General features: G+C 41.8%; 1 protein-coding gene across 5 annotated transcripts in view; it reads right to left on the bottom strand.

Moving 5' to 3' along the window:
- Positions 1-3,946: 3,946 nt before the first annotated feature.
- Positions 3,947-14,252, bottom strand: part of LOC132980932 (NACHT, LRR and PYD domains-containing protein 3-like) — a 31,075-nt gene continuing 20,769 nt past the window's right edge. For 3 of the 5 annotated variants that reach the window (XM_061047315.1, XM_061047314.1, XM_061047313.1), the window contains 5 exons: positions 12,416-14,219; positions 12,130-12,303; positions 11,661-11,828; positions 9,090-9,136; positions 3,947-5,463 (listed from right to left, as the gene is read on the bottom strand). In XM_061047315.1, coding sequence (XP_060903298.1) covers positions 4,844-5,463; positions 9,090-9,136; positions 11,661-11,828; positions 12,130-12,303; positions 12,416-14,219 — 2,813 coding nt within the window. In that variant the 3' untranslated portion in view covers positions 3,947-4,843. Of the gene's footprint in view, positions 5,464-9,089; positions 9,137-9,473; positions 10,077-11,660; positions 11,829-12,129; positions 12,304-12,415; positions 14,220-14,252 lie in introns of those variants that run through there. The other 2 variants (XR_009674217.1, XM_061047316.1) reach the window with 2 other exon arrangements.

Here is a 14,252-nt window from a genome sequence, read left to right as displayed (position 1 = left end):
AACCCAGACTTCCATCTCCCCAGCAACGTTTTACATCTCTCCTCCTGGGGCATTCTGAGGCGTTCCAAAGCTAGATGGGATATATAATCCCTCCAGCGAACTCTGGGTCTACCCCGGGGTCACCCTAAAATACCTAAACTTCTTCACTTGGGGTAAGGCTCACTCCCCACCTGGAGAGAGCAATCTACTGTTTTCCGGCAGAGAACCATGGCCTCAGACTTAGAGGTGCTAAACTTCGTCCCAGCCTCTTGGAACTTGGCTGCAAACCGTCCCAATGCCTGCTGAAGGTCCCAGCATGAGGAAGACAACAAACCACATCATCTGCAAAAAGCAGAGATGAGGTTTTTCACCTTGAGTTCCTGTCCAGGAAAATCACAAACAGAATCGTTGACAAGGGGCAACCCTGGCAAGGCCAAAACCCATTGGGAACGTGTCTGACTTTGTGCTGAGGATGCGGACACAGCTCCCACTTGTGTCATACAGGAACCGGATGGCTTGTAGCAACGGGCCCGGGACCACGTATTCCCCCAGTACTCCCCACATTATCATCTGAGGGACACGGTCATAAGCCTTCTCCAAGTCCACAAAACACTGGATGAGCAAATTCCCATTCCCAAGACAGCCCAACAATGTCCAGAGCCTTTAGCATCTCCGGGCATCTCATCCACACACACACATATATATATTTATATATGAAGAGCTCTTTTTCAAAACGCGATAAACGCCAAATTTAAAAAAAACTATCTCGCAATGTCATTCTGCTGTGTACTGATCCTATTCACTGTTAGACAGCTATATATCCTTGTTTAAAATGTACCTCAAAGTGCAGTTCCTTTCCAAACCGCGATAAGCTTTTTTTTGGCTAAACGCGGTATCTCCTCTCGACCAATTAGCGTTCGATCAGCGTTCTAAACTATTCAAGATGGCGGCGCCCTGAAGCGAGGAGTTTTGTTTGCCGGTCTCACTCTTGAAACTGTAATAGCTTTTAAAATGAACACTTTTGACGGTTCAGATGAGCAGGTGATACTTTCATCAGGTGGAGGACGAAGTCGATTGAACAAAGACAACCATAAACGCGAACAAATTAAGAAAACTCGCCATTCTGGTGACGGATTGATTCCAACAGTAGGATGTACACACACTGCTGCCACAAGCTTTTGCCATGCAGATAAACTGACACCCGATGACTTGGTCATGAATTTTCGCAAGTTTTATGACAAACCTGAAAAGGTTGAACAGGACAGGGCTTTACTTCATCTGATGACTGTAACAACGGTGAAACGGCAGCGTCAAAAGGTCGAGGACGAGGACAAACGAAAGGACAGGAACGTGTCCGTGAAGTACAGTCTGCTGTGTAACGACCATCCAGATAAAGTGCCTGTCTGCAAAGCAACATTCCTCACAGTGTTAGGTGAGTATTGTTTTCATTTAAGAAATAGTTGAATACCATTTCGTAGTTTTTACCAAATGTTTACTTCCAACCTATATTGTCTCTATCCTTTGCTGGTAGGTTCTGTACAGCAAAGTTAGTGCTAGCTTAAAGCTTATTATAATGAATTCACAAATATGTGCCAGTACAATTTGGAGAGGTGGAAAAGGTTTTATTACACTAATGTCTTTTATCAAGAGAGGCATTTTAAGTTTGTTCAGAGTAAATGAAGTTTATTACGTGAACCTAATGCTGTTTATCTCACATTGGTTTAAACTGTAAAGTTAGTAGCCTATCTAATTAAGGTAGACGACTGACAACCTCAATAATTACATTTTTCAGGCATCAGCAAGGATCGTGTCTCCCGGGTTGGACAATATTATGCCAAGACTGCTGAGGCACGTCCAGCGAGAAGAGGTGGTGAGTACATTTCTCAGAGTTTGAGGGTGGTGTGGTGAATTTAATAAAAAAAACTTGTAGTGGCCGGTGGAGTTTACACTGTTCCTGACTTGGAAAGTCATGTTCCTCAGGACTTCCTATGTTCATCTTCAGTTCAGTTGCTGATGTAAAAAGCAAACATTAGTGGCCCACTCACTCTGAATGACTTTATTGTATGTATTGTAAACAGTGTTTCTTTTAAATGGTTACCTTTTGCCATACTTTTAATAGAGCCTGGCTCTTTGGCATTGTGGTCAAGTGGCACGTTTAGTACTCTTGAGACCTGGGTGGGGTGACCACCCTCGTCCTTCGCTACAAACGTTTGTAGCGAAGGACGAGGGTGACCTCGAACCCAGGTCTCCAGAGCACTAGACGTGCCCCGTGACACTAGACGTGTCAGAGCGCATACTCAACCGTAGTGACGGGTCACTCTGTCACAGATGCACTTTGAATGGTCCTGATTATTAGGACCATGTTGTCCTACTATTAGAAGTTTCAACACTTTACTGAATGACTATTGAATGTATTTTTTATCATTGTTGTTATTTTATTTGATTGGTTGTTTTTTGCCTGCTTTCAAGGTGCATTGAAAGGTCCTTATTTTAAGATTGAACACTATAGGCCAATTTTATGTATGTTATTGTTTATTAAGTTATTTGTTTTATGTGGTGGACAATGGGAACTCCAATCAGTGTTCTTTTTAAAAACATGAGATTTCAATATAAATGAATGTATTTGAAGTTATTATTTATTTGATTTAGCATTTGTTTATTTTATTATTGATTGTATTTTGTTTCAAATATGAGCTTTTGATATTGCAGGTCCACTGCATGTTCTTTTGTTTTAAAAAAGAAAAGACAGAAAAATTGTAATGCCTGGATTTATAGCGTTTTGGAAAAAATATAATAAACTTTGGTTTTATAATTAACAACATTGTTGTAAGATTTCACAATTATTGTTGAACATGTTTAGACTGAGCCAATAAACTGTTTTAACAGGATCAAATTAATCTTTGTAAAATTTGTTGGTCTGGGTAGATAAATGTCATTTTTCTTAAAACAATTAAAATGGATTTATAGCATTTTGGAAAAGAGCTCTTCATATGCACATTCATATAAATGCACAAAAGTGAATGATTGATAGACACTTGTGTAATATTTGAGAAGAACTGAGGAGAGGGGTGGACAGATTTTCTAAAATGGCTAATTTTGTCCCTCTGCCAAAGCTTCCCTCTGACATGGAGATGGCAGAGGTCATGTTATCTAATGTTTTTCAGCTGTATGTAAACCCTCAGGACGTTGTGTCAGACCGGGGCCCCCAGTTTGCCTCTTGGTTTTGGAAGGAGTTCTATAGACTCTTCGGGGCCACAGCTAGTCTGTCCTCTTGTTTCCACCTGGAAGACTACAATCAGGAGCTTGAGACCAGACTCCATTTCGCGGTATCCCATGATCCTTCACTCTGGAGCAAGCATTTGAATATGGATTCAGTATGGTCACAACTCTCTCCCTGTCTCTGCCATAGGACTTTCTCCTTTCCAGTGTGTGTATAGTTACCAGCCACCATTGTTTCCTGAAGTAGAGGGGTAGGTTGTGGTGCCATCAGCTCTGGCTTTGGTGCGTCTCTCCCACATAACCTGGAGAAAACCCAAGCAGCTCTCCTCTGCACCTACAGCTGGTACAAGAGGTTGGTAGACAAGCGCCCTCTCCTGCTCCTTGCCACAGGGTGGGTCATAGGGTCTGGCCTACAACCTGGGTTTTCACCACATCTAAAGCAGCTGTGTCAGGTGAAGGAGGAGGCCTTTAGGAGTGGGGACCAGTATCTGTACAAGCAGGCCAAAAACCAGCTGACAAAACAGATCAGAGCAGCTAATAAGAGCTAAAACACAGCTTGATGACCCTGCGTCAGTTTGGAGAGCCCTGCAGGACATCAACTACAGTAGACCCTCCTCCCAACCTGTAGGTAGCAATAGACTGGCCGAAGACCTGAACAGCTTCTACTTCAGCTTTTCCTTTTTTTGGACATCAGGAGAAACTCCCCTTCACCCACTCTTCTCATTCCCAAGAAATCCAGCAGCCCAAGTCAACTTCCAACAGCAGTTTATTTTCTTCAGAGCAGAAAATAACAAGCAAAAGGTGGGTAGCAACAACCCTAATCTTTCTTTACATGAAAATAAAGCAAACAAAATTACATTTGTGAAAATCACTTCTGTGTGGCGCACAATTTCTTACAGTGTTTAAATTTACATACAGTATATTTACAAAACAACTCTCTATTTAGCTATGTACACACGCTAATCAATCTTAAAAATGTACTATCTTTATAATCTTCAAATGTCAAGCTGGCTTAGTTTGAAGTGGCCGGAGAAGGAGCGAGCAGGCTGCAGCAGCTGAGATTTTAAAAGCTTCAGTGTCATTCGGCCACTACCGTCATGGCAATTCTCTTTTCTACCTCCACTCAGCAGCAGCATCCATCATCACCTGATTAACCTAGACACACTACTGACACAGATACACACCCACACACTGCAGGGGCAGAGACAGGGGTGCACATTTCACTACTGACATGATCAATACATAATGAGGTCGTGTTGGGTCATAACAATACCTCATGTAAATTAATCCATCTGTTACACAATAACATCATTTATTATCATGTGAATTAACATCTTTGCACGTCACACACCAGCACTATTGTCTCATGTAGGCTTGTATATTTAACGTTTTCGTTGATTTTATAATATTTCATGTTTTACTTTTCTACATAAAACACAGTCTATCAAAGTCACATTCCTCGTATCTGTGAACATACCTAGCAAATAAAGCTGATTCTGAGTCCAGGATTCTCTTCAGAAAGATCTTGTTTAATCTCAACATGGTGTTACAGTATCATTCAAATATAAAAGAAAAACAAATGAACTAAAGTATTCTTTAAGATGTTATTGAGGATTGCAGGTTATAGTGATCAAAAGTGATGAAATCAGAATAATTCATTAGTTTGAAACAGAGTGAACAGAGTCAGCTGATCTTCAGTCAGCAGTTTCTCAGACCGACACAGAGACACTGAAGAACCTGGTAACCAGAGCCTAAACCCAGGATAAAGAGGTTCAGTGAATGTGGTGTTGAAGGTGTGGAGGTGGATCAGTGTGTCAGAGGAGACTCTGTAGAAGGACAGAGAGCCAGCAGGACAGTCCACATACACTGCTACTCTGTGAGAGACAGAGGAGGAGGAGGAGGAGGAAGAGGAGGAGGAGGAGGAGATGTTTGTTTTTATGTTATTGTGACAGACAGCGTAACCTCTATCAGAGCAGAACAGACTCCAGGACTGATCATTATCTCCAAACAAACATTCATCACTGTCTCCTCTCTTTTTGATTCCTCTGTAACTCACTGATACATAAACCTCTCCTCTACACTCGACCTCCCAGTAACAGCGACCAGTCAGACCAGTCCTACACAGCAGCTGAGACCAGTGTTCAAATCTGTCTGGATGATCAGGATATGACTGAAGCTCCTCCACACGTGTCACCTTCCGGTTGTTGTCAGACAGTACGAGGTATCTGCTCACTGTGTTTGTGTCCAGTTCCAGCTCACAGGCGTCTGATGGAGAGAACGAGACACAACACAGCTGCAGGTTATCATCTGTTCATTCATCAACAACTTTACTGACACTTACTGAGAGTAGGCCTGGGCGAAAACAGAAAAAAATGTCATATCAGTCGATATCGATAATTATCACGATGATTGTCAATAATTATTTCTTTCAAATTTAAAAGCTGATTTTTGTTCCTGAGTGAAAGTTGAAGAAACCAGATGGTTAATTATGGTTTAATTATACTTTATTGTCAGAACATGATGAATTATAATGAAACAGAAACATTTCAGCATCATAAGCTCAGAGCACGGAGCTGAAACACTGATATGACAGTTTGTGGCTGGGGGTCACACTCACTGGCCCGCTGGGGTCCACACCATGCACAGACAGTTTATATTATCTACAATACGCTCCACACTAACACTCTTTTATGACATTTGGACATTTATTTCCTTCTGTGTGTTTTAATGGATCATATTGTTTCCAATGGGGGAACAGGTTCGTAGTGTCTCCGTTTTAGCTGCACTTCTCTTCAGCACAGTTAACAGAGAACTTTACTCTGATTTTTATCGGACTGTAAAGAGCCTAAATGTGTCTAAACTCCGGACGTTAAGAAGCCTTTCTTGTCGTCTTGTCGAGGATATTTTCTCCTGCTTTGAGCCGGTAGGTTCAGCGTTTTCTTCAGAGTAGCTCTCGCTGATTTTGTCTGTTTCCTTTCCACTCCTGGGGTCTGTAAGCCTGCCCGGCGCTGAGCCTGTCTACACATATCCCTGCGACATGATTGGCTGTACGTAGTCTTTTTCTTCTTCTCTTTAATGTCGGGTGGCAACTAGCGTCCAAGGCGCATTAGCGCCACTGTTTCCCTGTGGTTGGATGGTGTAAATACAGGTTTACATGTATCGACCTTTTATTGAACATTTTTTATATTTATATTGACAAATTATATCGCGATAATTATCGTTATCGTTTCATCGCCCAGGCCTAACTGAGAGTCAATCAAACTTACAGTTCATATTCAGCACTGAATGATGTTTGACACTGAAATGTAATAATCCACTTCTAATCTAGTTCAAATGTAGTTACCATGGCAGTCAGGATGAATGGAGATCCAAATCAACAAACACATGCAGTGAATAAAGTCTGACTAATCAAAGTGCAGCACAAAGAAGCTGTGAACCATCTGATGTCTCCAACTGTTCTGTCCTCAGAGATCACATTCAACACAAACAGGAGCCTCATTTCCACTTTCACTGTCACACACAATGTGATGTAGTCACACCCTGAATCATCTGTGTGCTCATCAATCCTTGTGTCTATGGCTGGGGGATCAAACTGTTTCCATAGGACTTTGGGAGACGATGTGAATAACAACAATAAACTTTGTACATTTTGACTGGATGAAGATGGAACAGCCTATCACACAGAGAGGAGAAGGACACGCCCACTTCACAGTGTAAACTTTAGTTTGAGCTGCAGTAAATAAAGTGGAGGTCTGATCCAAAAACAGAAATCCAAAAGTGGAGCTGAAAGTGAACTCCTGTTCTCCTCCTTGGTGTCATGATGTCACTTCTATGGACGTGAACAGCAGCCCCCTCAGCACACATCCTGACAAATATTCACACTACAGATATTGATTTAGATTTATTAGGATCAATATTTAAAACATGATGTGATCATATGTTCATATGAGCCAGCCCTTCTTTAGTGTGTCGACCCGTCAGTGAACAGAAAGGATTAGAACAGTGGTTCTCAAACTATGGTACGTGTACCACCGGTGGTACGCGGGCTCCCTGTGGTGGTACGCAAAGAAATCTCCACAATGTTTAAAAAAAAAACCCTGTTCAGCATAAAACGCCAATTTTAATTTTTGTCGTGCTCCTATCTTATCTGTCTTGTATCTTTGGGTTGTATTTATATCAAATGTGTTTTCCCCTCTAAATTAATCTAGTTTTTGTAACATACAACTTTAATCTGCTAAATGTATGCTCACACACAGACATAAACAACAACAGGAGTACACCTCACGTTTTTAAAAGTTCCACTAGATATTCTGTTATAGTTCAGTCCTGAAACAACAGCAAGCAGCTGAATATCTGTTAATGTAGGCCTACATTAACAGATATTCTGTTATTTATTGGAGTTCAGTACAATCGGCAGCAAGCAGCTGTACATTTTTAAAACGGAGCCAGGAGGAGCTTCAGTTGTGATGCATGTACGGACCCTCTCTCTCTCTCTCTCTCTCTCTCTCTGTAGCTCTGAAGCTGATGTGATTCTGTTCTCTTCTGATGTCTTAACACTCCTCAGGAGTCGAGAGGGATTTTTTAAAAAAGGCAGTTTTGCCATGTTGAACGCAGAGACTTATAATAAAGTGGCGCTGTTTGCACGGAGCCTGCGGAGCGTGCTCCTGCACTCTCTCTCCCCCTCTCTCTCCCCCGCTCCCTCTCTCTCTCAGGCACGCAGCAATTTTATGAATAAATGAAAAATTAAATGAGAACAGGTCGGAAATATACTTGGGCCCAGTTATCGTCTATTAGTGGGAAACACTGGAGATTAAATATTCTCAAACAGGTTGTTGGTATTAAGTTGTCATTTTTATTGTGCTGCACTTTTTTTTTGATTTGGGTAAATGTCAGTGTTGTGTTAGTTTAAGTGTCAGTTCTAGCGCTAACCCTTAGTAGTCCTATAGTGTGGCTGCCAACAGTCAATAATAAATAACCTCCTGATTAAAATGTGTGTAGAAATAGGCCTACAATGTATTTTAAGATCTACCATAATGGTGGTACTTGGAGAGCCAAATATTTTCGGAGGTGGTAGGCAGTCTAAAAAGTTTGAGAACCACTGATCTAGAAGAAGAAGAGCAGTTTGATCCATCAGACTAATCAGCTGTTTCATGATACTTTATCTGTTCTCTAAACACATATTTATTATTGATCTTCATGGACTCTAATGTTGGATCACTGTGTTCACTTTGTGTGTTTTGAACTGAATTCTAAAATCTTTCAATCCACAGAGACAAAAACAGAAACTCATTTCTTTAACTTGAGTTCAAAAGTGACGAGTCCTGTCAACAAATTCAAACATAGATATTTCATGAAGTTCAGGTAGATTTGATCCAAATGGTTTGATGAAAATAGAGCCAAATGTAATCATTGTAATTGTCTTTCATTCATCATTGATGGTTCTCAACACAAACTGTTTCTGTTGTCATTGAAGGAAAGGAGTCTCGAGGGTGGAAGTCACAGAGAGTGATGATAAGAAAGGAGGAGATGAAAACTTGTGATGTGAAATATGAAGCAGTCTAAATGTTTGTGTGTCTATCTATATCTGAAGTGTTGAAATGATTGTGATTGAAATTCAAAGTGATAATCCAGTGATAAGATAATCACCATTCATCACATCCAACAGAAATGTATCGTTTACAGCACACACTTTTTGTGACTTCCAGCTTAAACTGGAACATTATACATTTCTGGATTATCACTTTTATTTCAGTTTATATTTTTTATTGTTTACTATTTCAACTCTCATGAGTTTCCATCACCCTCACTTTTATCATCACTTTATGTTACTTCCAGCCCTCATCCAACATGTGCTGCTGTGTTCTGATGAAGAGAAATTAAAACACACTCACACTTCCTCGGACCAGGATCCAGTCTGTGCAGTCCACCATGGTCCAACCTGGAGGAAGAAACCAGATCAGAATATACTTCATACATCTTTATTTAAATCCAGCATTAGTTCATCATTCAGAAACAGTGAGACAGCTTCTGTGTGTCTGTCTGTCTCAGAGGTTGCGCTAGACTTTCACTCTGCTGCCACACTGAACACTGAAATAACCAGCGCTACTTCAGAGTTTGGAATTCTAATATTTTTTCTGTGGCAGCTTACATGTTTAATATAATGTAAATATTAACTGCTTTTGTTGTTAGTTTGTTCATCAGCGGTGTATTATATTCTATAAAACCATCGTGACAGTCGTATCCCTTACCCGTGGCAAATACAAAGCATTTCTCTAAAAAAAAAAAGTCAGATTAAGTTTTTTTTAGCTTTTAGATTTTGTTCCAGCCTATGGTTTCAAGAATGATTTATTTATAATTCTAAGATAAGGCTTTGACTTATAAAGGAAGACTTTACCTTTCATCTCATGAAAAATAAAATGCCGGAATAACGTGTTTTAACAAGGCTTTTTATGAAGGCTGTAAATTAAAAAAGTTAGACTATAAAGTTGTCAGACAGTTTTAATGTTGTAAAAATATAATATTATTCTCTGAGGGGTATATGAAGAATAAAGAACAAATCAAGTGTGACTGGATGCCTTAAATTTGTACTGAAGTACTAGCTTATGTGCTTACATTCTAACACACCTGGCTCATTCATCAAGTCTTTTAGATTAGCAAGGGTCATAGAGGACAGGTTGGATAGAGGAAATGTTCACATCTTCCTTTTGGAAAGTGAGGTTCATGCGGTTCACCACAGCCAGAACATCATTGGCAAGTGGGTCGGTGCAGGGAACGTGTACGTCAGGGTGTATTTTCTTAAACCTTTCGCTACCGGGCAGTTTTTTGTAGCTTCCTCCTCCTCCAACTCCAGCACCTTAACTGCCCTCTCTAGGGACAACCTGCAAATTACCGATGGTTGCTTTAGGCTCAGCAGATAATTTTCCTCCATTTCATTTTGGAGTTTGTATAGTCTGTGTGTTTGGATGGGAGAATTCTTGTAGTAGGTGTAGATGTTATTGATAGTGGTCACATACCGTAAAATCCGGTGTATAAGACGCACTTTTAATACAGATTTTTTCGTCTTGAATGCTGGCTGCGTCTTATACACCAGTATAAAATACTGAAACACGCGCTGTCATTACCGCAGGTGCAGCTACCACTACGGCGACCTGGTGCGATCAAAAACCCTTCCCCATTCATTGTGTATTGAAAGCTGGTTGCACGCTGTGCTGGAAAAGACTGCGACACAGACCAGTGTGGCTGTGTGACTTTTTTTCACATCTTTTCTTCCTCACAAGGTCATAATCATGCATTCACAGAAATTGTTCCAGTAAATAAACCTTGTGGAGTTCTCTTTTGATTAAAAGAGTCCTATATTAAAGTTAAAGAGTGACCAGCGGAGTCGGGCAGCGTAGCTCGCAAGCTAGCAGGTCTGTGCCTCAACCACCGTACTGTAGCTAGTAGGAGCGCAAACTCCCGAACGTGAAAAAGACGGGACTTTAAGAGCGACACAGCTATACAGAAAATGCACATTGTAGACATCGCTGAACTCAATATAAATCGTCACGCAGGAAAACAGTTTTTTTTTCTCTCAAAGAGACCTTAAAAACAGGGTGCGTCTTATATTCCGGATTTTATAGTAAAGTACTTATTTGACGCACTACCCTGGAGGCATCGCGGGCAGCCAGTGCAGTTCGGTGTGCACCACAGTGAATATTTACGAGGTAGGGACTGTCATTCTGACGCAGTTGTTGTGCAACATGCTTTTCAATTGCAGCACTCTGGCTAACCACCCTGGAAGCCATAATGTGGCTTTGGCTGGTTTTGTGATCATTCAGTGCAGATTTCTTCATAGTTTTGCACCGTCTGGTAAATCTGTTACTCATGTTAGCTTTTCTGCAGACGTTACAGAACATTTTGTCATCTTCGCTCTGAAGCCACGGGAATTCTTGCTCCCATTGAACACGGTAATCCCTCCTTGCTCCCACATTGCTGCAACTTGCTTGTCCTGTAGCTTTAGCTGCTACCTGCTGATTATCTTTATCAGTTGTAGGTACTTATTCTTCAGCCTCCTCCACCGCATCAGTCTCTTGTTTTTCACCACGTCTACCATCATCACCAGCAAAATCACTTTTTAAAAGAACTCAGTACACTGTTGTTTCAACATTTTGTGACCATCATGCAGATAGCTTAACCATGCTATGAAAACAACCATAGACAACGAAGTCATGCAAGTGAGGTCAGCCTACAGGACAAGACAATAACTAATTAATTATGCACACTCGCCACCAACTGGACTGGGAGGTCTACTGCAGGTGCTTTACATATGGTTAATGACAGAGTTGTGTGAGAATTAGAAAGGAGTGGTGGACACCCAGTGATTCTAATCAGTCAAAACCTTCAGATTTTTTTTCGTCATTGTTCAAAAAATTCTGTCAAAGACGGAGAATATTCGGTTAACGCGACCTCTAGTCTGTCTGTACCTCAGTGTCTCCAGTCTGCAGTGTAGATCCTCCAGGCCAGCAGCCAGCAGCTTCTCTCCTCTTTCTCCTGGATGATTGTAGCTCAGGTCCAGCTCTCTCAGGGGGGAGGAGCTTAGAGCTGAGGCCAGAGACGCACAACCTTCTTCTGTGATCAGACAACCTGACAGACTATACACACGCACGCACACACGCACACACACACACACACACACACACACACACACACACACACACACACACAGGATCATAAAAAGGACTAAACAGAACTTAGTATTTAACTTTCTTTATTCCAGTCCAGCTTCCTCAGACTAAAAGACTGGGAGCTATAGAACGAGCTCAGAGCTTTACAGCTTTAATGTGATAACATACAGTAACTAAAACTTTAAATCACTCATTAAAGGAACATTTAATAAATGATTCATCAAGAAAACAATCTTAGAGGAATAATCTGGATCAGCTGCACACTAACCTGAGAGTGTCCAGTCTACACAGTGGACTTTTTAGTCCAGCAGACAGCAGCTTCACTCCTGAATCCTGCAGGTTGTTGTTGCTCAGGTCCAGCTCTCTCAGACTAGAAGACTGGGAGCTGAGGACTGAGGACAGAGCTTCACAGCTTCTCTCTGAGAGATTACAGCCACTCAGCCTGATTAGGATTCAGAAGAACACAAATGAAAGCAATTACAAACAGTAACAATAGTTATTATTTCTGAATAAAGAGAACTACATTAAACCTGGATAGTCATGTGGACACATACAGAGCTTTGTTTGAAGCTTTGATCACAGGCAGCAGCCTCAGAAGAGCCTCCTCTGAAGCAGAGTATTTCTTCAGGTCAAACAGGTCCAGATCTTTTTCTGATGACAGTAAGATGAAGACCAGAGCTGACCACTGAGCAGGAGACAGTTTATCTGTGGAGAGACGTCCTGATCTCAGGTACTGTTGGATCTCCTCCACTAGAGAACAATCATTCAGTTCATTCAGACAGTGGAACAGATTGATTCTTTTCTCTGTAGACAGATCCTCACTGATCTTCTCCTTAATGTAATGGACTGTTTTCTGATTGGTCTGTGAGCTACTTCCTGTGTGTGTCAACAAACCTCGTAGGTGATTCTGATTGGTCTCTAGAGAAAAACCGAGGAGAAAGCGGAGGAACAAGTCCAGATGTCCATTTGGACTCTGTAAGGCCTGGTCCACAGCACTCTGATATAAAGGTGTTGGGTCAGGTTTTTGTCTGAATACTTTAGACCACCAGGATGTTGTTTGTTCTTCTGACATCAGATTGACTCCAGAGTTGATGAAGGTCAGAAGGACATGAAGAGCAGCCAGAAACTCCTGAACACTCAGATGGATGAAGCAGAACACTTTGTCCTGGTACAGTCCTCTCTCCTCTTTAAAGATCTGTGTGAACACTCCTGAGTACACTGAGGCTGCTCTGATATCGATGTCACACTCTGTCAGGTCTGAGTCATAGAAGATCAGGTTTCCTTTCTGCAGCTGCTCAAAAGCCAGTTTTCCCAGAGACTCAATCATCTTCCTGCTCTCTGGACTCCAGTGTGGATCTGTCTCAGCTCCTCCATCATACTTGATGTTCTTCAGTTTGGTCTGAACCACCAGGAAGTGGATGTACATCTCAGTCAGGGTCTTGGGCAGCCCTCCTCCCTCTCTGGTCTTCAGCACATCCTCCAGAACTGTAGCAGTGATCCAGCAGAAGACTGGGATGTGGCACATGATGTGGAGGCTTCTGGATGTCTTGATGTGGGAGATGATTCTGTTGGCCTGATCCTCATCTCTGAATCTCTTCCTGAAGTACTCTTTCTTCTGTGGGTCAGTGAACCCTCTGACCTCTGTCACCATGTCAACACACTCAGGAGGGATCTGATTGGCTGCTGCAGGTCGTGTGGTTATCCAGAGGCGAGCAGAGGGAAGCAGTTTCCCCCTGATGAGGTTAGTCAGCAGCACATCCACTGAGGTGGACTCTGTGACATCAGTCAGGGTCTCGTTGTTTTTAAAGTCCAGAGGAAGTCGACACTCATCCAGACCGTCAAAGATGAACACAACCTGGAACTCTTCAAACCTGCAGATTCCTGCTTCTTTGGTTTCAGTAAAGAAGTGATGAACAAGTTCCACCAAGCTGAACTTTTTCTCTTTCAGCACATTCAGCTCTCTGAAAGTGAATGGAAATGTGAACTGTATGTCCTGGTTGGCTTTGTCTTCAGCCCAGTCCAGAGTGAACTTCTGTGTTAAGACTGTTTTCCCGATGCCAGCCACTCCCTTTGTCATCACTGTTCTGATTGGTTCATCTCTTCCAGGTGAGGCTTTAAAGATGTCTTCTTGTCTGATGGTTGTTTCTGGTCTGTGTGGGTTCCTGGATGCTGTTTCAATCTGTCTGACCTCGTGTTCATCATTGACCTCTCCAGTCCCTCCCTCTGTGATGTAGAGCTCTGTGTAGATCTGGTTCAGAAGGGTTGGGTTTCCTGCTTTAGCAATCCCCTCAAACACACACTGGAACTTCTCCTTCAGGTTAGATTTGAGGTTATGCCGGCACACTGCACCAAACGTTCCTGAATAAAGAAAGAACTGAAATCAATGAACAG

The sequence above is a fragment of the Labrus mixtus genome, chromosome 9, assembly GCF_963584025.1.
Source record: "Labrus mixtus chromosome 9, fLabMix1.1, whole genome shotgun sequence".
NCBI lineage: Eukaryota > Metazoa > Chordata > Actinopteri > Labriformes > Labridae > Labrus > Labrus mixtus.
This window is presented reverse-complemented; position numbering and strand designations above follow the sequence as displayed.